At 38.1% G+C, this 25,626-nt stretch overlaps 1 protein-coding gene across 9 annotated transcripts in view; it reads right to left on the reverse strand.

The window, feature by feature from the left end:
• Positions 1-25,626, reverse strand: part of ADGRB1 (adhesion G protein-coupled receptor B1) — a 4,264,735-nt gene that overhangs the window by 236,104 nt on the left and 4,003,005 nt on the right. For all 9 annotated transcript variants that reach the window (XM_044067288.1, XM_044067286.1, XM_044067290.1 and 6 more), the window contains one exon: positions 7,230-7,401. In XM_044067288.1, the coding sequence (XP_043923223.1) occupies positions 7,230-7,401 (172 nt within the window). The remainder of the gene's footprint in view (positions 1-7,229; positions 7,402-25,626) is intronic.

Consider the following 25,626-nt stretch of genomic DNA (forward strand, 5'->3'; position numbering starts at 1 on the left):
ACTCAAGGTGCTTATCACTGTCAACATGTGAATGTAAAAAAGCTTATGTTTAATATCTATAATGTACTTATTCCTAAAAATGTCATATTCTTTTGGGGCTTGCCAGATTATGTTTTATTAAATTCAGTGACGCAATTCCCCAGCACCCCCCCAAACTATTATATATAAACTCTCCCAACCACACCTACAAACTAATTTGAACCTCTACCCATTTAAACACAGACAATTATTTAAACTTTACCACTCTTCTCTCTATGGTAGATTATGAAAGTATGAGTCTATCTTAGAATACAGTTAACTTCTGTGTCAGTGAGCTGCAAAGTGAACATTTCTCCTACAACAATAGTCATTCAATTCTTAACACTACCCCTCTTAACCTATACTTTTGACTCATTACCTCTCACATTGTACTCTGAAAATATTGGCAGTTTGTATTAAAACCATTCCAATCATCTTTCCACCCATGCTTAACCTTACACAGTTCTACAATACCATAACAAAATACCTCCCTCCTCAGAAATGCAAATAGCAGTAATCCAAGTTTGTAATTCAATACAATCAACACATATTAATCCACAGTAGTTAAACATCAACACTCTCATTACTTTATTCAGGAGACACTAAGTTAAATCTCAGAACAAACCCTACCACAATCACAGACCCATTGCACACTCCTATCCAATTACCTCAGAACTCTAAAGACTTATTAAGGATTACAAGCAATAACATTAGACACATATGCAACAAAATTAGTCAATTACAAATATGATTGGAGCAGTATAACTGTGACATTTTAGACATAATTGAAACCTGGGTAAAACTTGCAATCACAGACTCTGAACTCCACTTACAACTCTACAAACAAATCTACACTATAGACTGGTGGAGTCCTTATCATGATCAGGGACTCACTCACTACTAACCTGAACCCAACATAACCTAAAGGCATCCCTGGAGCTGAATAACCTGTGGTTACACTCACTCAAACAAATAACAGACACCTTCATGTTGGTGTAATTTATGCCAACTCTTAATCAGATGGCAAATCTCTACCTACCTGCCTTGACTAATTTACAAATAACTGTACAAATGAGCGTCTTCTGCTCAGACATTTTAACATACATTAATCTACACAAAATGAATCGATGCCAAACTGCAAATTCAAGCACCATGCCTGCACACACAACTAACAGCCTCACCCACTAGGATCAACCCAAAAAATTAATAAATATTACACACTAGACTGGATTCTTACTAGACAGACTCCCAACTTTATTATTAAATATCACACACTAGACTAAATTTTCGCTAGACAGCCACCCAACGTTATTATTAGTGGTACCCTATCAAGTGACCTCAGTGACTACAATCCCATAAACAATCCCATACAGTTTATGTATACCATATGAAGAAACAACAAAAACTAATCTGAAGATGGAACAGGCTACTAATACAGTCGGTCTTGACATTCAGTTAATCAACTGGAAAATACTAAACTGTTTTGACTCATAGACCAGGGCACTAACTTCTTCAATCAGACCCTTATATCCATCATAGATAAGTATGTTCCTGACGGGAACACTTCACAATGCCGAAATCCTGAAAGATCGAATTTCATATGACTGAGACCATATGATTGAACTTTTGGAATCCAACATTGTGAACGGAGATCTGCATACAGGGCAGAATGGGAGATTTCCCTTTTCTTCGCTGTAGTGCAATCTAGAAGTTGGAATATTTAAGTAGTGGGAGTGTGGGGGGTGCAGGGGGCTTACCCCCCCCTGCAGAAACATGTAAATTGTTGTTTTGTTTTTTTTTTTGATTTGTTTTGGAATGTTGATATTTCTAAACATCGATCATATGGTCTCAATCATATGAAATTTGATGTTTCAGAATTTCGAGATTTTGAAGTGAATCCATTCCTGACAGATTATTCAGAATAAGCAACACATCCATTTCCTTGGTACACAAACACCAAAACCTCATGAATCTCAGAGATGTTACCTGGAATGAAAGCACACAGGCAACCCACAATCACTCCTTCAATATAAGGAACTGAGAAATAAACTCCCAAAACAATTTTGCCTAGATAAACATGACTACTCTTCACAAATGTAAGAAAAAAAACAGGTTTCATGAATAAATGTAATAGGAAAACAGGGAGGACTACTCAATTTGTCAACAATCCACTAAAACTCCCAAACTACAAAGCTACCTGTGCACCACTATTATCCAATCAACCTCCCTTTTCCCCATTTTCTATGTGAGGTTGGGGTGTCGTGTCAACTGTTGCCATCTCTCTCAATTCAAAGTTATTCTTTTACCCTCTTCTACAGTCATGCTTGACTATCATAGATATTCTCTCACACAATCCATTCACTTCTTTGCTGGATTTCTATTGCCTTCTTCCTGTCTGCCTGTAGTCCTCTTCACGCTTCTGCTTTTCATGACCTCAAGGAACTGAAATGGCTGGAATTCCTCCATTACCTTAACTTTGTACAGTTAACTCATGCACATAAATTCATTTATAAACTGGACGGTTCCCCTGTCTTAAACCTATCTTACAGCTACACCCCATCCCAAAATCTCTGTTCCTCAAATAAACAGCTTTTAAATGTATGCACAGTTAACAAAACAGCTGGACATAGTCTCTACTCCTATACCACTGCAAGACTATGGAATGACCTACCTCCAAATATTGGTGCCTTAGATTCCTTTAAGACTTATACACTTACACACTTACACTAAAAAATCATTTTCTCAACATTCATATTTGCCCTTGCTGCTTAACTAAAGACTAACAGAATTAATCTATCTCTCATGACTTATTCTTTCCCCCCATACTGCCTATCCTTTACCTTTCATTATTATCTTTCTTCCTATCACCTGGAAACTTGTATTTTCACTAATGGCTCCTTTCCAACTCTCCTGAACTCCTTCAATACATCTTCTTATCGTATCTATTATACCTGCTTCTTCTTGACAAATCTCTCACTATGTTGTTGTGTCTTTCGGCTTTTCCCGGTTAGGGGTCGCTTATTCCTCATAGAATATCACATTAATTTCCCTACCAATTCTCTCTATAATATTCTATTATATCTCATACAGAATATATTCCACATTTACTTCCTTTTCATCACGCCATCTCTTCAATAATCCCTTACTTCTACTACTATTTCTATTCAGTCATACACTCTTCCCTGTTTTACTACCATTACTTAACATTTCCCTTTATTACACACAAAGCAGAACTCCTTTTTATGTCTTCTGTATAACTTAATATGCTCTGCCATTAATGTACAACTATAAACTAGAATTTTGACTGAACTGTTTACAGTCTGCTACAAATGTTATCTATCCACATGATAAATTGTATTATGTCTAAAAATATATATATATGCTTAGGAATAACTGTAAGAGGTATTAATGTCTGTACTTGTTACTAGTAACACATGCAATGTTTAGTTATAACTGTAAAACCTTTTATGTTTGTATGTGTTTGGGAGCTTCTTTCCCTGGGCCTCCACTGAAAATGGGTCCCTGACCTTGTTGGACATTCCCAGTCACCAAATGTCAATTAATAAATAAATAAATAATGTGAGCAAACTGTTCTCTTTGACCTTATGTGCAAATGGAGTTACTTTGGCTTCTGCTCTGATTTCCTCATGTGTTTGTATGTGTCACAGTGTGCATCCTACCGCCCATCACAGGCACTTCATCACATTCACCTCCAGCTTCCACAACTGTTCTGCCTTTACTGACCAGGCTTCTGTAACATACAGTGGTACTGGCCTCAACACTGTTTTGTACTCCTTTCTTTTCAGCTTTTTTGGCATTCTTCTGTCATACACTGCCCCTGACACTCTGTGCCAGTTGGCTGAAGTCCCTCTGATTCCAGCTTGAGCCTTCTCATTCAGACTTCTCTTCTCCTCAAACACCCCCCCGCCATACTTGAAGCTGCTAACCTATTGCAATATTTTCTCTTCTATCTCAGTTCTCAACTTCTTATGATTTCCCCCATTTGCTGCCATTACAGCTGTCTTCTCTATATTCCGTTTCATTCCATGTGCCTTCAGTATTGCATTCCATTATATTCCTATTCTTTGCTGAAGTTCTTACTCAGATTCTGCCTGTAATACCACAAAATCTGCAAACAATAGCTTTGATGATATGTCCACTCCAACTTGTTTGCTAATGTGAACAGCATAGGGTCAGAGTTGGACCTTGAAGAACACCCACTCCCACTACGAACTCCTCAGTGAGCTCAAACACTGTTCACACTTGAAACATTGGGACCTAGTATATAGCCTGCACTAATTCTACTGATATTTCTGAGACTTCAAACAACCACATGACTGTCCAAATCAGCTTTCTTGGGACATTGTCATATACTTTCTCCAAGTCTAAGAATGCCTAGTTGGACTCTTTTCTCATTTCTAACTTCTTCTCAACTATTTGTCTCACTGCAAACATCAGGGTGGTTGTGTTGCATCTTGACCTGAATCCACACTGTTCATCTCCCATCTTACTTTCTACTCTGCATATCTGTTTATCAATTACCCTCTCCTGTTACAGGAGTCCGATACCTCTGTTCTGCCCAGAGTTGTGGATGTCCCCTTTGTTCTTGTACACTGGTACTGGTATGATTATTCTTCATTTATCTGGGATGCACCTTTCTCTCCATACTTCTATAAATACCCTCAGGTGCCATTTTCTCCCTATCTTATCCAACATCTTGATCATATATGCTGTGAGCTCATTTGAGCTTGCTGTTTTCCCTAACTTTATTTTCTTTTGTGCTGTTCTACTTCTAAGGTGGACACTTCCTCTTCTTTAATTGTAGGCTGTGTCTGGGGCACTACAACATTTGTGGGGTTTTCTTTATTCAGAAGCTGGTGCAAGTACTCTCTGCAATACATCTGCAATACATTTTAAACTAATCACTGATAAACACTCATCGGAGGATAATCATGGCACTCCACCCACAGAACCCAGTGAAACACCACATTTTGCATAATCACAGTAAAAGAAATAAAAAAATTGTACAAAATGAAGTCGTATGGTTTACCCTCAATGGACAAACTTCCTTCATGTTTTCTAAAACAGATTTTGAATCACATCTTATACCACCTAATCATTCTAACAACTCAAAGCCTACGAGATAGAATCGTTCCATATTTGTAAAGTAGCAAAACTTATTCCCTTATTTAAAGGTGGAGATAAATCAAAAGTTTTAAACTACTGATCCATCTCCTTTCTCAGCCCCTATAAAAAGTCTTAGAAATAAATATACACTTACAACTTATGCACTCCCTTACCATTCATAATATAATTAATACAATCTGACATGGGTTTCATCCAGATCATAGCATTCAAATGTTGCTGGCTAAATTAATAGACTGAAATGGCTCTGAATGTGACATTAGAAAACTCACAGCAGCCCTATTCACTGACTTCTTAAAAGTCTTTGATATAGCCAACAGTATTTTACTTCTAAACAGGTTATAAGGTATGGGCTGCCCAAACACAGTACTTCAATGGCTCAAAAGTTAACTTAACCAACAGAACTCAGTCTTTATAGTGCAACTGATACATATTTTTCAAAATCACAACCGACATCAGCGCACTTCAAGGTAGCATTCTTGGCCCATTAGTTTTCACTATTTTTACAAGTGACATGTCTCATTACACTGATGGTACAAAACTACTACAATAAGCAGAAGATCTTGCCATCATCTGCAGTGCACACAATATGGCAAAAACTGTCTGACATGTATATATAAATCCTTACACTTGCATCTTGGCTTTATGAATCTAAACTTACTGTAAAAGCAAAGAAAAAAGTATGTTTTTTAATTGTCAAAAAAAGTACAAAGGAAATATTCTCCTCTGTCCTCAGTCAACCACAACAATATCCATACCATAGGCCACTAGACATACCTAGGAGTCACAACTGATAACAAACTTTCATTTTCACAAGACTTGAACAACGTAGTATACAATACTCATAAGATGGTGCAGAACCCCATCAAATAGAATCACCTTGGCAAATTCTCAAAAATTACTTCTAAACTGCTTTAAGAAACCCCATCCAATGGAAACCTAAACAAGTCACTTCTCCACAAATCAAAATCCATGTATTACAAAATAACCAAGTTTGCTGCATAACTGCTGAATAAATTTTATACGTGTGTTATACTAAACCATCTAGCCTGGATGACATTCTCCAACAGAAGTAGCTACATCCATCTTACTTTTACCCACAAGCTGCTATATAATTACATATGCTCCTCGCTGTCTTACCTACCTACACTACAAAGCTTGAAGACCCGTAAGGTCAATCAATGAAAATCTTCCTGACATAAAATGAACATCCATCAAATTAGGAGATTATGCCAAAATACATTTTCTAGCTATGCTGTGGAATTCTCTCTTTCAAGACCTGCATGATGCCAGTAACTTTTCATACTTCAAAAACTCTTGCTGATCACACCTTAATACTACCTTATCTTTTCATGCATATGGCTTCACACAACATTATTATCATACAATCTGGATCACGCAGTATCATCCTCTTCAACTTGCATTCACTCAGCTTACCCAGCTTTGCTTATCTCTATTTCTCCCTGAGGTCAGTCTCCCACACTGTCTTCATTAATAACCTTCCTCTCACATTTGCACAGCAAGTATTTATACAAGTTGTTGCAGTACTACCCCCTACTTATCAAAAACTGCTTTACTTTTTAACCTGTTTCTGTGTAAATGATGACCTTTGTACATTTTATGTTACCTTTTTGTGTTTTCCCCAGTGCTCCTTTAAATATGAGCTCAGCCCAGCAGAACCAACATGGTCAACAAAATATAAATAAATAAATAAATATAAAAGTTCTAAACTGACACAGATGTTATTCATTTGCAGGACATCTTCTTCTCCTTTCAGCTTTTCCAGGTTAGGGGTCGCCACAGCGGAACAATGGTGCACAGAATGTAGGACATATTCCTGTTAATTAAGCTACCTTTGTTATTTACTTTCCTACTTCTTTGTGTTAACTATTTTTCTACATTCTCTGTATATATGAACTTCCTACTTTTTACTTTCATGCTTACCTAATTTCTGCAGAAGCATAGTTGCTACTTCAAAATTTGCAGTTAGAAATGCTTATCTTTTATAATGTGCACCATACTATATTGTACCCATTCTACAACAGAAGTACAACATAGTGACCTACCTCTCTTCTGAGAATGCAATGAACCATGACAATAACAAAGCCCTCTAACGAATCGAATACAGCAAACAGAATCTGAAAGAGAGCCGATCTTCTGTCTGTGATGGCCAGAACAGCAGACATCCACGTCAGAGCTAATAGAGGTAGAACTACACAGGAGCTCCAAAGAGAGGCCCTAGAAAAAGAACACGATTTTAGACAATACAATCACATTTGCAAATTCCCAAGAAACTTGAGAAGCATGCATAGCTTATAATCATTATACAACCTGAAATGGATGGTGAAGACAGAGGGACATGATATGGATGAAATTATCTGTAGTATATTTGATCTTTCTGCAGAATGCATGGATTCCAGAATCCAGTCTCTAAAACTAACATAGAGGATTATGATTAAGTGCCTGATCATAACCAACTTATTAAGTATTAAAGACATGGATGACAAGAGATAAACCTCCAGAATGAAATTTGAGAGGTGAATTTCTTGACATCCATGTCAAGAACAAATAATAAGGGTCATGATCAGCGAGACTTGATCATAACTCTTTCTAGTGTATGGAACTTTATCTACTCCATGTACTACCAGTTACAGACAAGAAAGTGTAGGAGCACAAAGCGCTTTACCAGCTTTCAAGGCCATTGAAAGCTGGAAAAACACTTAGACCTGCAAAACAGATAGCAGGCAGAAATTAAGTGTCCCAGTGAAGAGAGAGAAAAGCTTTAAAGTCAGTTAGACACTTTATTCTGCCTACCTTTTTATTTTATTTTATTGTATTTATTCTACAATTGTTTCCCCTATGTAATATACTGATCACTACTGATCATTTGCAGGTACTGCCCATGTGAAATAATTCTAATGAAAATAAAATATATGGATCTTTTTGTTTATAAGTGCAACAGAAGAAAGTATCCTAACATTTTTTAGAGCTGTTTATCTTCTGCTGGGCAGTACTAATCCATAACATGACACATAATCTTAAAAGCTCTAAGAGATGCTTAACAAGCCAGTCTTTCTCCCCTGATATTAGAGTGCAATCATGGAATTCTATGTACTACAGACTAATCAGAATTACGAACAAGGCACAGCTATATCTAGGAATAAAAACAAACTCTTTTATTGCTAGTTGTTGACTATGTCCTACAATTATAGGAAACAGGAGAAAACTATAATGCAAATCTTGATGCTTTGCACTACAGTGAGGCAGACTGCAGATCTGGTATAATGTGTTTTTTACAGCTTACAAACTGGATTTACTTGACCCTTACACCAACACTAGACATACCTTCTCATAACCTTACACTGTTTTTACTTACATGACCTATATAAAGTATGGTCTCACCTAGTCTATATTTGGCATATTTGGAATTTCATTTAACCTTTAAAATTTATTTCCAAACAGGCTTGAACTGCTATAATTGAACTGCAAGTAATGGTAATGCTTAAGTCAGAGCACGCTGCATGATTTTTTAAGAACTTGTACATTTTCATTTCATGTGCATACTTCGAAGCATATGTGTATGTTGATTAACTAAAATTTAACTAACATCCAGAAGAAATATTATTAAAATGACTAACACAATGTTGGTGACACAACAGCAGTTAAATCTGTCTTTCATCATAGATGGAACCTAGTTGATTCACTACAGTACAAAATCAAAACCATGATAAGAACTGGGAATAAATTTCATCTGTAGCTGAGCTGTGTCATAAGGAAGACTTCTTTAATGAAAATTCCGCAATATTCTAATGATATCTTTTTGAGAACATGGCACACATCCTTTGTTCAAATTCCCAGTTTCCATAGATGCGGAATGTCCTGAGTTGGAAACATATGGCAACTGATAAAAATATTGAGATGATTTATTTGCAATTTACCTATTACCCTCACTTATTTGACACTATCTTCATTACTAAATTTTATTTAAAAAATGTTTGCTTCTCTTTGTATCAGTTATGTGCCTGTTTTACATGTGCTTTTACATGTGTTTTTAACTGTGGTCCCACTCCACTACGGACCCTGGTAATTACCGCCCCATAAGCTTAACAAGTCTAGTCTGCAAAGCTATGGAGAGGATCATAATGGAGCTCATAAACAAAGATATAGGGGACTTGCAGACATTGGACCCGACCCAGTTTGGCTTCGTCAAGGGAAGATCATGCCTTTTGAACTTGGTCGACTTCTTCGAAACAGTCACCAAGGCCATTGATGAGGGAAAGGCAGTCCATACAGCCTACCTTGACCTTACAAAGGCTTTCGACACAATACCACACTCGGGTATTGTAGAAAAACTTACCAGCTTAAATGTAAACCCATATGTCACAAGATGGGTTGCAAACTGGCTTAAGGACAGAACCCACAGGGTTAGAGTTGCTGGCACTATGTCAGACTCCAAGCCGGTCACAAGTGGTGTCCCACAGGGCTCGGTCCTTGGCCCCCTATTGTTCGGCATCTACTTCTCAGAAGTACAGGCCAACATGGGAGGACTTTGGCTGACAAAGTTTGCAGACGACTGCAAACTGGGCGCCATAGTGGAAAGTGCATCGGACACGGATATCCTTCAGAAGGGACTCACGGAAACAGATAGCTGGTGCCAGAGCCATGGTCTGAAGTTAAACGCCAAAAAATGTATAGCCATACCCTTCGGGAAAAACAAGGTAACCCCAAGCTACCATATAGGTGGCAATCCACTAAGCACAGAAGAGGTTATCAGGGACCTGGGGACCCAGGTTGACAGTGGCCTTTCTTTTGACACTCACGTTGCTAAAGTGGTTAGAAAGACCTTCTACATTGCCCACTTGATCATGAAGGGATTCACATCCAGATCTAGTGAGGTCATTGTTCCCCTGTACTCTTCACTTATCAGACAAATATCGAGTACAATGCCCCATTCGGGATGTATCTCACCCGACATCTGCAGCAATTGGAGAGACCCCAAAAGTTCCTCACCAAAAGGATAAAGGGACTCCAAAATCTGTCATATGCTGCCAGATTGAAGAAACTCCAGCTCTATTCAGTCGCATACCGTCTGCTCAGAGGTGACATGTGCCTGACATACAAGGCCATGTCCAACCCGGAATTAATGGACATGCTCCACCTTAAAAAATCCAAATCCACCAAAACCACTAGAGCAAGCGACTTAAACCTTAGCACGGATATAAATAGGATGTGCTGGAGGGATAGATTTATCACTCAGAGACTCCCCATGCTGTGGAATAAAATCCCGGTCCATGTGAGGCAGAGCACCTTGCTGGCTCTGTTCAAGAGAAATCTTGACCTGTGGATGGGAGATCGTAGGTTTACCCCGGGAATCATCTCTGTGTCACTGCTGGACAGAGGCACAACAAACTAATGGGCACAGTATTTTTTCATATAAGGGGTGGCGTAAGCCACAAAAATTTGGGCTAGGCTTATAAATGCCTTAGGGCAGATAGCCTAGTATAAACCTATGAACCTATGAACCTATGTAGCAAAAAATGTTTTCTGGTATAAAACAGCTCACAGGCAGTTTCCAGGAAAATCACAATGATGCATACACTTCATGTAACTGGTATTCAAATGCATAAGCCCTATAACGACTCAGTCACCTTAAAGCTGTCTTGTTCTTGAAAGAAAAAGAAAAAGAAAAAGAAAAAAAAAAGAGAAAACAATCACCAGGTTCTATTCTGTATGCTTCCAAAGGCTGCATATTTCATTGGCAATAGTTATGAATTTGCTCAATGAGTATTTTACACAGACATACAATAAAATGCACTGGAATCATTTAAATATATACATATGCCAGTCAAAGAAGATACACTACCTAATGATACAACTTTGCAAGTGTTTTGTTCCCTGAGATCACAGATCAAACGCTTCCACTGATCTCTGTCATCAGAGTTCATAACCATTCAGTTGCATCTTTCCTCTTACATCTTTCACTCTCTGCTTCTTTCTCTTTACACACTTCGCTGATAAATTTAATTCATCTTGTAGCTGTGACACCCCTCTATTTAATGCACAGTGCCTTACTCTATTACTTATGCAGGTCTGCAGCTGTACATGTCTGTCATAACTACACAATTTTACCTGTACTCCTCAGTAATGAGCACCTTACTGGTCATTTGAACATAACAGCATGGTCATAATATTGTATGAAAACAGAAACAGCACAAAATGCATTATTTGGTTTACTGCAATATTGTGTTTGCACTATAAAAGGAATTCAGACACCTGAAATGCTACTATGAAATGAACCAAGATATAGCATTTGCCAAGACACACCTGTATTCCTCAGGAAAGTATCACATCTAGTGTTGCTAGTCATTGGCCTTAACTTACTATCACCTGTACACAAAAATGAAATTTATTATATTCAGAATGAAAGATGCATTGCTAAAAGATAGGCTCAGTTAGATGAATGCTTGGCAGCAAAATAAAAATGGTAAAAGACAGTGAATACATTCACAGGTCTGTCACAGCATTGTAAACAGTTTCTCACAATTAGCATACAAAGGTGCTAGAACTTTCAGTGGGCCAGACAGTCTAGCAACATACAGATCTGTAGTCTATATATTTACTTGTGCATCACTGGCCACTAAATAGTAAGTATGGATGACAACTGGCAAGTATACATACTAGTACTAAGAAAAAAGTAGTGAACATGCATCAGCCAATGAGCGTATTAGCAGATGATGGATGAGTCACTGCTGGCACGATTGTATGACTCCGACAAAACAGATGAAGATAACACACACCTTTGTAATATCACTAAAAATGTATCATATTTGTGTATAAGAATGCCCTTGCTAGAAGCAAGGACAGTGACTCCCCACTGGCACAGCTATAGGGTTAAGATCTCAGCCAAGTGGTCAAGTCAAAACCTCCAGCCTCTGTCCAACCAGTGCTTTGTGTGTCTGCCCAAGTAGCTCACCCAGACACACAAACACACACGCACACAAACACACACACACACACACACACACACACACACACACACACACACACACACTTTGAGATTTGATTCATATAGAAACACACAGACACTCCTGGGGAAGGCTGGCATGGGTTTACTAGCTATGCACCCTTCTGCTCAGACTATAAGGTAGTTATCACTGCCACCAACCACTGCTCATCAGCTACTCTAAGGTCCTTACAAAGGGTGCCTCATCATACCGTGCAATATTATTATTATCCAAATGGTAAGTGTGACCATGACTTTCAAGGCTATTTAGGAGTTGCCTGTACAGTATCACCAAATACATAAGCAAGTACTCTAACAGCTTAAATATCTGTAAACAAACCAGCCACAATTAAAAAGGTTTAAATATATTTAATTATAAATAATAAAAGAACAAGACAATACTCAAACAACACAGTAAAGACAGAGTTCAGAATCACCTGAAATATTTTAACACAACATTGCAGGACAGTCTCAAATAAATAAAGAAAACATCTAAACTAATCTTTACTATATTCCTCTCTATATCTAAAAGATACTATGCCCTAAATAACTTATTTACAGAGCAAGGCAAATTCAGATGATTGATGTTTCTAGGCCCAAGACAAGATAAAAATGTACAGACTTTCTCTCTGAGAGAGTTCTTAAATTAATATTCAGCATTACTGCTGGATTAGCTCGGATGACATCACTCTGTCACCTGACTTCAGTTCTCAGGCTAAACAGATACTTAGAATTTAACACCTCTGTATCAAAAATACATATCTCTCAGAAGTATGCAGCTTCTAGGACGTCATGGAGCAACAAGAACACTTTTACATTTGAAAAGTAGTAATTATTTCTGTTTCAAGACAATAGAAAAACTTCTAGTTGTAGACATTGTGTCTGCACTGAGCTGAAACTGAGAGATAATAGAATCACAAAACACTTTCCTCTTATTTTCTTGATGTTTTGCAAGTTAACTCTGCATGTTCTAGCTTCTACTATTAAAACATATATTTGCACAGGTATATAGTTTATATACATTTCTATTCTTTTCCAGTAGGGTACACTGTGGTAACATACTTGAAGCTCAGTACATAACATACAGTTCTACATTTGGAAGACAAGCATATGAATCATACTTCTATTCACAAATGACATATGATTATTTACAAAATTCCAGATAGCTGGGCTGGCAGTGTCACATTTCTATATAAATCATATTAATATTTTCAAGTGATATATAATTATTTACAAAATTCCAGATAGCTGGACTTATATTTCCCTGGTGTCACACTTACCATAACAGCTGATGTTTGAATGATCACTGCTGCAGTAGCCTTAGCAATGTGGTACTGTCAATACTGTCAAAGATATAACAGCTGGGAAGCTTCAAAAGCTTCAGAGCACCTCCCATGCACCCAAACTGTCAAGCTGCTCATGCTGTCTAAAGGAAAATTTTGAGCACAAAGCTATTCAGAGCTTTCCTGCCAGAAGAAAGAGGGAGGCTGATCCCTAAACAAGAAAACATAATTGTCCACACCCGGGCATAAAAAACACACCAAAAAGACAAGGGGGATTTTGGGATGGCACAGCTACTGCAGCAGTGATCATGCTAACATCTACTATTATGGTAAATTCAACTTATACAACTGTACTATGGTCATCATCTTGATCAGTGCTGCAGTAGCCTTAGCTATTTTGGTAGATTACCACAGCTAACTACATTTAGTAGCTGGAAGGAGAAGATTCCAGGAACTCCTGGAGAATGGTTCCAGCAAAGCTTGATCTGGATTTAGAGAAGGATCCAAGTTTATAATGCTTTGTAAATGTATGTGTAGAGGTCTGAGTAACAGCTTATAGAATATTTATAAAAAGCCACAGATGGAGGCAAGGCCCTAGTAGAGGGCACGGACCTGCCTGGAACAGATTTCATATGTTGAGTATAACAAAAGGTAAGAGCCATAGACAACCATTTAGAAATAGTCTCTTTTGGCACAGGTTGTCCATTAAGCAATTGATCTGAAGATCTGAGAATTACATTTCTGTCAAAATAGTACCCAAGTTGTCTATGGACATTCAAGGTACTGAGTATCCTTCCTCCCTCGAATTTAGATTCAGAAAAGAAAATAGGGAGATAGATACTTTGGCTTAATGTAAACTTGTATACTAGTTTAGACATAAATGATTAGCTCTCAAAGAAATCCTATCCCTATGGAAAATGAGGTGTGGTTGACTCACCATAACAGCTTGCAACTCAGATACCCTTCATGCAGAGATCAACTCAAGTAGTAAAACTGTTTTCCATGTTAAGAACCTCAAGTCAGCCAGGTTAGCTGGTTCAAATGGATAAAGTGTTAACTGCTCTAACAGAAAATTAAGATACCAAGAAGGGGTCACTGATTTAATTGGCAGCCTCTTATGCAAAACCTCTTTAAAGAGCATTTTGACATGACACTGCCTTGGAAGAGGAAGATCTATGGACAGAGATGCTAAAATGGAAAATAAATGAACACTGATAGAGGAATAAGAAAGACCATAGGATAGTAACTCACGCAAATATTGTAAAATCAGAGAACAACTAGACCTGAATAGGTACTGGTTATGTTGTTGGCACCAACTATAAAACTTTTTCCATTTGCTAATCTATGGTTTTCTAGTAGAAGGCTTTCTTTCCCCCATTAGTACCTGCTTCACATCTTTAAACATGTGCCTAATAGGAATTAAGACCTTATCATCCAAGCAGTCACTGGAAAATGATAGATGTTGAAGTGTATCAAGCACCCCTGTTCCTGTGTGAGCACAGCCAGTCTATGAGGAAGTTTGTAGAATTACCCCTGGTTATTTCCAAAAGAAGGAAGAACCACAGTTGCATAGGCCAGAAGGGAGTCAACACAATGATCTTAGGGGATTCCTTCTGAATTCCTGCTGCAAATGTGAACACAATTTCACTACCGTCTGATTTTCATTCCAGTTGCAAAAGCATAAAAGGAGAAACACCTTCAGTTAAATCATATGTAAGGCACTTTCCAAGAATCAAATCAAACTTAAAGAAATATCTTCTTTTTCCTTGTTTTCCCTCACTTCTGCATCAGCGTGTTCTGTTCTGTAGTGTTGAATCTGCTGGAGAGACACCCCCACCCACATGTCGTATACTGCTGAAGATGCAGCTAAATTAAAATTAAGTTAAATTAAGCACTCTAGCAGTGTAAAATTCCCTGTAAAAGCAAATAAAGCCCATAACAATAAAATTAAATGCTGCAACTCACAACAAGTAGTTAGAGTTCAAAGACCTTGTCTTTGTATCCGTAAACATTCTACCTCATTGTTTTTGGTGGAAAACCATCTGTGGGTGGCAGTAACTGCATTCCATTGAAGTACCTAGGCCCTCCCCTCATCTCATTTGTTCTACTTTGGCCTTTGTGGCTCCAAATTGAGTATCACTTTTGTACCCCAGGACCCAAGTGAAATCAACCCCCTCCAGCTGCTCTACTCCACAATAAGGTACACTGCATTTTTTTAAATGTTTTAACAGAACCTGTCTGTTACTTCTTTCTGGTTCAACCTTGAACTAGAAACAAGTACAAATAAGTTTCTACTGTGTTAAAACTTGCCTAAGCATTGTCTTTCTGCTGTTAATGTCTAGCAAATAGATTACCAAGTTTCTACTGTTTTTTTTTCCTCTAAGATTCAGTGAAGGCACATAACATTTTGCTTTATGAACTACAGTTACAGCAAATAAGCTTCTAGTGTGTTGCCATCTGGTTAAGTGTTATTTTTTATCTGCTGCTAATCTCAAACATGTATATTAACATGATTTTACTGTCTTCTGTTGAATGGTTCAAGTTATAGTACCTGATTTTATGTTTTGTGAACAGCATAGTTCCTGACTAGGCTAGACTAGACACTTGTTAATGAGACAATTCTCTTAGTAAAAAGAGTTGTGTCATTGCCTAGTTTTTTCATATCTGTTAAAATTCATGCTGCTTATTCTAAAGTGCTTACATGTCACATTTACCATATGTTGTGTAGCAAAGAGTGGGAAGTGCAATGGGATTTCTACCTATCCTTCTAAAATCTGTAAACCTCCAACTCAGTAATCCCAAACTTGCATACCAACACATATCTCTTATCTATTATATTTTCCATCTGTCCTTCTAAACTGTGGAAGCCTCAGTTGTAGTAATCCCAAACTTGCATATCTAGACATATTTCCAGTTAGCTTCCTTATTTTCCAGTTTAAAGACTATAGAGCAGAAATGTACAACTGTGGAATACAGAGCACTATTTATGTTGACCAAACACTAATTGAGCACAGTATAGACAAATATTACTTTATCTTCTCAGTTCAACACCAAACAGTCCTAATTATTTTAACTTATCTCTCCCATTGTACTGAGCACATAGTATCTCTGGCAATTACTACTGCAAATGCTAACACAATCTCACTACAAGGGAACTTCTACAGATGAATTTCATTCCAGTTGCAAAAAGGCAAAAGAAGAAATAACTTCAGTTAAAACCTATGAAAAGTAGTTTCCAATAACCAAATCAAACTAAGAAATATCTTGTCTTCCCTCACGTCTGTATCAGTGTCTTCTGTACTATACTGTTGAATCTGCTGGATGGCCTTCCCCCCACCCCACCCACACCCACAGGCCTTATACTGCTGTGTGTGAAGCTAAATTAACACTTTAGCATATTTTACTCTAGTAGTGTAAAATTTCCCTGGAAAAGCAAATAAAACCCATGAAAATAAAATTAATTGCTATGACTGACCTCATGTAGTTAGAGTTCAAAGATCTTGTCTTTATGTCCACAAACATTCTACCTCACTGATTGCTTTTGGTGTTAAATTATCTGGGGGGGGGAGTAACTGCATTCAACTAAATTTTTGGATTGTCCCTCCCCTCATTTCAGTTGTTCTCTACCTACTACAGCTTCATGTGTAGCCAAACTGACTGCAGTACTGCCTGCTGCAGTTAACTTAGGTGTATGTTAACAGTATCCTAGCAGCTTGTTTTAGTTCCTTTAAAGTTATTGGGACTTGGCTTACCTCATGTCTCCTTGCAGTTTTACATACTGCTTTCCTAGTACCTACTCCACCATGCACCAACCTATTCTGTTTAGCCCTTGCTATACTCAGGCTTCACTCCACTCCCCTCTCCTACCTCCAAATCCCACCCATCCCTACTGCATCTAAACTTATACCTCTTCTGTTCCACCTTCTCTACTCATCCTGTTCTGTGTCTAACTACACTGTCCAGTCACAAACTATTCTCATTATACCATCCCCACCCACTTCTGTTTTAAATTCCTTCTCAAATCTTAATCTGTTCCCTCATCAAAACCTACCTATTCTCCACGCTATTGTCATTGCTTATTAACTCACCTCACCATGCTGTTCCCCTCTTGTATCACCTTATTCCTCCTCCTCCTCCTCTGATTCCTAACATCACATCAATAATAAGGACACCTCAAAGATTACTTTATTCTCACCTATCAACCATCTTCCCACTAGCTAATGAAAAATTGTATTTCCCGTAACTCTATTCCATTGCTGTAACCCAAAAACACTAAAAAATGTCAGTACCGATGTCAAGGTAATAATTCTATCCATATCCACTAAAAATGCCACAATAAACTCTCTCTCTCTCTCTCCACCATACATCAATTTGATGACATCCACCCCAACCCAGGTCCCAACCAAATCCCAAACCAAGGAATACATCCTTCACAAAATTCACATGACTGCAACCTCTCCGATACATGCATAAACAACTCCAACACTTTGCCTTTTAACCAGTTTCTATAACTCTCATAAAAATCTTTTACATAAACTAAAACCTTGCTCCTCCACAGCTGAAAACTTTCTCCCAGTATATTTAAATGTAGCTACAGATGCAATTGCAGACCTAATCATCATTCTTATTAACAAATCAATTGTAGAATCTTGTGTCCCTAACTTATGAAAAATAGCACATATTAACCCCTTACATAAAAAAGGTAATTCCACTGATATTACAAATTTCCATCCCAAAGCCATTCTGTCTCCCCTTTCTAAAATCCTTGAAATATGTATATATAAACAATTTCTCCACTATCTCTTACAAAACAAGCTAATCACCAATATGTAACATGGACTTCGGCCAGACCACAGCACTTCCACTATATTACTATAATTTGCAGACACTAGCAATAAAGCTCGCAACTCTAATAAACTTGTGTCTGTAATATTTCTAGATCAAAAGCCTTTGATATGGTCTCTCACACTAAAATCCTCAATCAACATTTCACCCTGAATCTATCATTTTCATCTATTCAATGGTTCTCTAGCTACCTTGCCAACACACAACAAGCTATAAAATGACAACACTAAATCTCTGCATACCTTCTTAATTCCACAGGAGCTCTACAAGTATACATCCTTGGGCCCCTACTATTCAATATATTTATCAATAACCTAAATTACGGACAGTGCAGTGGTGCAACAGTTGCATTCTCACCTCACAGCAAGAGGTTCTCCGGTTCAACTCTTGGCTGGGGTGCCTTCTGTGCATAGTCTGCACATCCTCCCTGCATCCGTGTGGGTTTCCTCCAAGTGCTCCGATTTCCTCCCACATTACAAAGACATACAGCTGGAGCGTATCTGTCTGGGCCTCCACTGAAAATTAGCTTTGTTAAAAGTCGTACTTTCCCAGTAAACAAATATTAAATAAATAAATAAAATTAATCTTTTTGTGAAGGCACCTTGATTCAAAATGCAGATAACTCTGCCATCATCTTTCTTCAAGCATCTTAACCCACCAACAAATCACTCAACCCACTGTCATCTCCACTGAAGCATGGCTTACAACAGCACAACTCTTACTCACCCCCCCAAAAAAACTCCTCTTTACCCCAAAAACGCAATCCCTAACAAAGCATCTTTCAAAATGTTTTCAGCAAATGGCAATGAAAATGAATTAGCTCAGCATACCAAACTATTAGGAGTCATAATGGATGATGAGCTTAAATTTGACCTCCACATAAAAAGCAATATGAAGAAAAACCATCAAAAACTAGGCATGCTATAAAGAAATAATCATTTTCTGAGCACAACCACAGAAATTACTCTAACCAAAACTTACGTTCTGCCCTCCTTACTCTATGCAGCCCCAATTCTAACCAATTTACAATAATCCATAAAAACAAACCTGAAAGCTGCCACAACAGAATTGCCATGTTTGCCACAAATTCATCCTCCTTTACTCATCACTTTAAAGCTCTGCATACCCTTACCTGTCTGGAATGCCTCTCTACCTGTCCTACATTAAACTTAAAACAATATATAAAATCATACACAAACCATTAGCCTCCCCATCACTAACCCCTTTAATCAATATATATTTCTCTAAAAGAACTCTCAGATCAGAATAAAATCAACTGCTCACCAAAAATAAACCAAATAAATTCCTCGGACAAAGCCTATATTCATACTCAGTAGCAAAAAATGGTGCTCCTACTACTAACCTCCAGAACTATTTCTAGCCTACCCTTCTTTAAATACTCCCTAAAAGAGTGCTTTGCACAAGCATGGGCATGCCCTGCACCAATCCTGGCTGAACTTCAATCACCCTCTTCAACCAAAGTCACACTTCAAAATCTTCTCTAACCCCCTACTCTACTTCTTTCTTTTGTTTTTCTCACTACCTTGCCATATCCACTTTCTCTCTGCAGACCTTTCCTCTACCTCTTTCTCTTTCCTCCCTACTCACCTAAGTTACCTGAAAACACCCAACCCTGCACTCTTCTTATAATCTCTTTTTCTCTCCATTTTACTTCCTTCTATTATCATAATGTGAACACCTTCTCTCTCATACGAAGATATCACTCAATTTCCCTTCACTGTCTCTATCATGTAATTTCATGTAATTTCTAATAGCTGTTTTAAATATATTACAATTGTCCCCGGTCGCATTTATCACATGTAACACATAATATGACTAATCAATTTTTCCTCACATATTTTCTCCAAATCATGTTATTGTTTGTCATTGCACTCTACCATGAAACATATGTACTATGTTTTTCCCTCATTCCATTTTTTCACTCCTATGTTTTGTACTGTAACATGATACTTTGTGATCTAAAATATCTGTGATTGATTTATACAGATTGTGACTGCAGAACTTTTCTCCCCAGGCCTCCACTGAAAATAGGGACTTCCTGGCCCAGTCAGACTTTCCCAGTAAACAAATGTCAACTAAATAAATACATCTAGAAGTACAATGGATATTGGAAGAAAGGGTGGACAAGAATACAGGAACATTTCTGTGCAATGAAAAGAAAAGAAAACAAAAGAAAAGAAAATGCATCTGTCTTTCAGGCCTTCTTGCACAAAGTCCTGGAACAGAATGTTTCCACTTGATTGTTCAAAGCAGAGGCAAAAAAGTCTACTTGAGGAACTTGCCAAAGATGGATCAAAGGTTGGGAGACTCCATTTGTGAGAGTCTGCCCTGGCTCTGCTCAGCTTGTCTGCCACATAATTTTGCTGTGCCATAATGGAAAATGCTTGAAGAGGGAGACTGTGCTGTGAAGCTATATCTCAAGCAGACATGGCTAGCCAGCAAAGGAAGTACAACCTGGTTCCCCCATTGTGGTATTGTCTGAAATCACTTTTGAGGTCCCAGGGACAAAATATGGTTATGAAAGATGAGTGCCTTGATCACAGGAAACATCTCCTTGATATGTATGTGCTTGCATCTGCCTTGGTGTCCCACACCCCTGCAATTTATTCCTTCCTGAAACTGCTCCCCAAGAAAGGTCCAAAATATCTGCGCTGACTGAATGCTTTGGAGCAGGGAGGGAGACAGGGAGGCCTGGATTAAAGGATATCTGTTATCTCCACCAAAAAGGCTTCTCTCCACCAAAATATTTCTATTCTGAAAAACTCCAGCACAGGGATTTGAAAGGATAAATGACACTGATGCTGGAACCAAAAAGATTTCAGATATCACTGTATCTTTCTCATGTGGAGTCTTGCTAGGGATATCACAAGAATCATAAATAGCATGGCACACAAAATCCTCAGGTATTCCCTCATAGTGACTAGTGTCTGAGTGGAAGGCCTTAGAAACAGATCTAAGTAAGGATTTTTTTTATTTTGGAAAAAAACTTTGAACTGCAGTGTCTAGTTGACATACCAGGAACACAATCCTGTGTAAGCTTGTCAAAAAAAGACTTTTGAATGTTCTCCTGGAATTACAGCTTGTGCTAGAGATCTATCACCCAAGAGAAAGAGATTCCTGACACTTTCAAAAAGACTCTGCAAAGATAAGCAAGTCATCTAAATATGGAAACATGTGGAAATCCTGTAGCATGCAATGAGCTACAACTGGAGCTAGACACTTTGTGAATACTTTTTGTGCAGTGATAGTCTGAAGGTTAAGGATGATAACTGATAATGTGAACCTGGCATACAGAAACTGAAGTTTGGATGAACAGGGATGTGATGTTAAGCATCTTATAAGTCTAGTGTTACCAGGAAACTTGATAGAGGAAGTAGAGGTAACAGGTTGTGAAGTGACATTTAGGGCATTATCACAAACAGGTTTAGGAAAGAATTAACCAAAACTGGTCTCCAAGCATTTTTGTCCTTTGTAGGAACATCCTTGAATAAAAACCCTTTCACACTTGGGAAGGAGGAAATGGTTCTTTTAGGAAGAGGAATGACACCTTGGAAAGGAGGAATTTCCTCCCACTACTATCTGTAACTTAGACGAATACAATTCAGAACCCATTTGTCTGGAGCAGTGTATTGCTAAATAGAAAAACTGTGATTAAGATTTTCTGGAAGAAAAAGGGGACTACGGTGGGAGTGGGTCACAATGTCTCTTGAATAGTCATTCCAATATATTGGAATGTCCTTGGTTTTGGAAGGTTAAAGACTTCCTTTTGGAACTCCCTTGCCATTCCTTCTTAAATGTCTGTCTGCCTGAATCTAGTTGAGGCTGTTTATTATGTTTTCTTCCAAAAATGGAACAGGAGAAAGAAAATCCCTTGGGCAATTTGGAAAAAGAGAGCTGAAAAATCTTGGATCTGCTTGCCCCTTTCATCACACTTTTTGATCACCTCTGCAGCAGAGGCACCAAACACTAAAAATGTAATCAAAGGAGAATTTAAAATCTCATGTTTAACCTCATCTGGTATGTTATAAGAATGTAACCATGCAAACCTCCTTAAAACAGTACCTATATCCATAGTCTTGGAAGAATCATCAATATAATCATACACACACTGCAAATAATAAGTAGTGACCTGTACAAAAGCAGAAACTTAGTTATTTAAAGCAGAGTTTTTCTCACAAGAAGAAACTGCTGATAAGACATTCCTCATACTTACACTATTTGTCAGAACAAACTTTAACACATGAACCTGACAATTCAAAATTCTGAAAAGCGAAGTTGCAGAAGTATACATTTTTCCCAGACCTATCAATAATTTTTCCATCCCTATCAGAAAAAGTTTGATTGGAATTAACTAAGTGCTTAGCAGCAGTGGGATCAACTAAGACTATAGCTGCTGGGTCAGGTTTGGGAATAGTGCATAACCATTTAAAACAATGAGGAATTTTATACATCCTATATGCCTTTTTAGGGGCAGCTATCTGACTAATAGGGAAATTGCAGGCAATAACTAACACACATCCTTTATGGCTGACAGAACAGTAGGAATGAGTGCAGCATCTGGAAAATCCTGCAACAACTCATAATATTTTCTGAGGGACTGAGAATGCTCAGTGTTCTCCCACTGAAAACAATGGTACATTCTAGCAAAAGTCTCAGAGAAAAAGAAATGCTCACGTGGTGAAAAAGAAACAGAGCTCTCTTCTGAGTCTGAATCAGAAATTTGAGGAAAAAACCCTAAATCCATGCCTGTACCTTGCAGTTCTGTTTCAATCTTAAATTTCTTCAGAAACAAGGAATTTTTCTTTCTTTTAGAAGAAACTATTAAAAAGAAGGTTCAATAGCCTGAATTAAACCTTGAGCCAGACACAGTAAACTACTCCCATCTAAAGAAATTTAAGGAGGAGTAGATAAGTGCTTGGTCTTCTGCTTCTTTTTGACAGGAAAAATGGAGCCAGCTGTGTAACTAATGGCAGCAGCTGCTTCCACAGGGATGGCCACAACATTCAGGCATGATGGGGAAACCTTCCTTGTTCCCTCTCCCAGGACAGACATGAGTGTATCTTCCTTGGCACTTGTCCATTGAGGGGACTCCAACAGCTGCAGACAATGTGGCTAACCCCTGGTCCATACTGGCTGAAGGTGTTACACAAGCTGGATCTTGGGTAAAAGATGAGTGTTTTGAGATACAACAAACGTCCACAGCAGAATCGTCTACCTGTGTCCAAGGCAAATTGTTAGCCTGCTGTGGTGGCAAAGTCTGTTTGCTTAACTTTTTCTTTCTGTAGCTGGAAGAATGACTGACCATGGGGCCAGTAGTCTGTTCCATGATAAAACTGAAAATGTTGCCTGTTTTCCCAGGAATGAAGAGCAGCAAATTCCAGTAAAACTATGAGTCTGTAAAAGTTACTTTTTTTTTATACAAAAAAAAAGTAAAAAGCACTTTCAAACGCTATGCCAGCCTCATCAATGAATAATAGGGTCTATATTAGAACACTGAACATTCAAAATGTTGAGTGTTCTAATATCAAACCCTATGAATCGAAAATTTAAAACATCGAACATTCAGAACAGCAAATTTTTTCCTAGGGAAAAACTTTGCTGTTCCAAAACACATACACACAATACAAGCACACCAATCAAACAGCAATCCACACACATACACCTAAACTCTTACACCTAACCCTACACTAAACTATACATACACCACTAACTATCCACTTACCTTAACCCAAACCCTAACCCTAAGGTTTGTCACTATCGCACAGTCACCTCACCTGCACCCTAACCCTAACTCACCTACCCTGCCCTAACCCTCACGTCCACACAATCTCACACTTACCTGACCAGCGCCCTAACTTAACTCACCTAACCCGCCCTAACCCTCACGTCCACACAATCGCACACTTACCTGAACCCGACCCGTAACTTTCCACCACAGCGCTGAAAATACCGAAACAACAGAAGCGGACAACCAAATTCTTTCCCTAGGAAAAAATATAGTTTTCTGTTTCTTCGATATTTTCAGCGTTTGCTAAAAACGGGTCGATATTAGAACACTCGACATTTTGACTGTTCGGTGTTTTAATATAGACCCGAATAATAAACATGATTTCTCCACAAAAAATATGTTTTCAATTAATTATTGCTACTTTTAAACTGACAGAAACAAACAATTTCTCCATTTAAAAGTATGTTACAGTCTTGAGACAGTCCATTAAAACACAACTCACCCAACTTTAAGATAACTTTCCTGAAGAGGAAATTAATAAAACATCAATAAATTAAGAAAATACATTTTCCCCAAAGGGAACTTATCTGCCGAGCAAAGGAAAACACAGGCCAACTACAGATCCTCAAAAGCCTCAGAGGAGTGTATTCTTCGGTGGCAGTAAAGCTCTGAAGGGCTTCACATTCATGTTTGTTTTTTAGTCAGCTCAGCTCATGTTGCTCAACAGTTTGGGTGTGTAGAAGGTGCCCAGAAGCTTTGGAAGATGGCTGGCAATTAAACCCTTCTCAAGATATAACCCATATGACTAAGGCTATTGCAGCAGTGATTAATATGATTAACACTGAGAGGTGTGAGGGTGATAAATATGCCATTACTTTAAAGAAAGCCATCTCAATAAGTGCACTATATCTTCTGATCTACACAGTCAGGGATTTTGCCAAAATTACTGATTTATACTCAGACCTCATACTATAGCCACATCACTACTCTTTCAGCTTTTCCCAGTTAGGGGTTGCCACAGTGGAACTTCGGTCCGCTAATGATTGACAGTTGATTTTTACGGTGCTGAGTTACCAGCCCGATACCCAACCTTCAAAGAAGGCACACACATTCACACATGCATGTACCTGCATGTCTTTAAATGTCACTTGACCATGGTGAAGACATGCAGACTCCACACAGAAGGTGCTCCAACCGAGAATCAAATGGGAGAACCTCTTGCTGTGAGGCGACAATGCTAACCGCTGCACCACTGTGGCCTTATAGCCACATCACTATCACTACCTAAAATTAAAACTGAAACACATTTCCATATGTTGCCTCCATCAGAATTAAAAATGTAAACAATTTTCAGCTGCTGACACCACAGTAAAAAAAAAAACACTTTAGGAGACGTTACCGTCTCTAAGCATGCTCTTCACAGATTTGTTACGCCATGATTTCAGACAGCTTTTAACATTCTGGTCTCTATAAGCCATGTTTATGACAGATGGCTGGAAAAAAAGTATACTTATAAGAGTAACTGATTCTATCTGGCTAAACTATATTTATGTGTAATGTCTTTGCTCATCAGCAGTAGCAGG

This window comes from Protopterus annectens, chromosome 3.part1, assembly GCF_019279795.1.
Source record: "Protopterus annectens isolate FY-2018-M chromosome 3.part1, PAN1.0, whole genome shotgun sequence".
Taxonomy (NCBI): Eukaryota; Metazoa; Chordata; order Ceratodontiformes; family Protopteridae; genus Protopterus; species Protopterus annectens.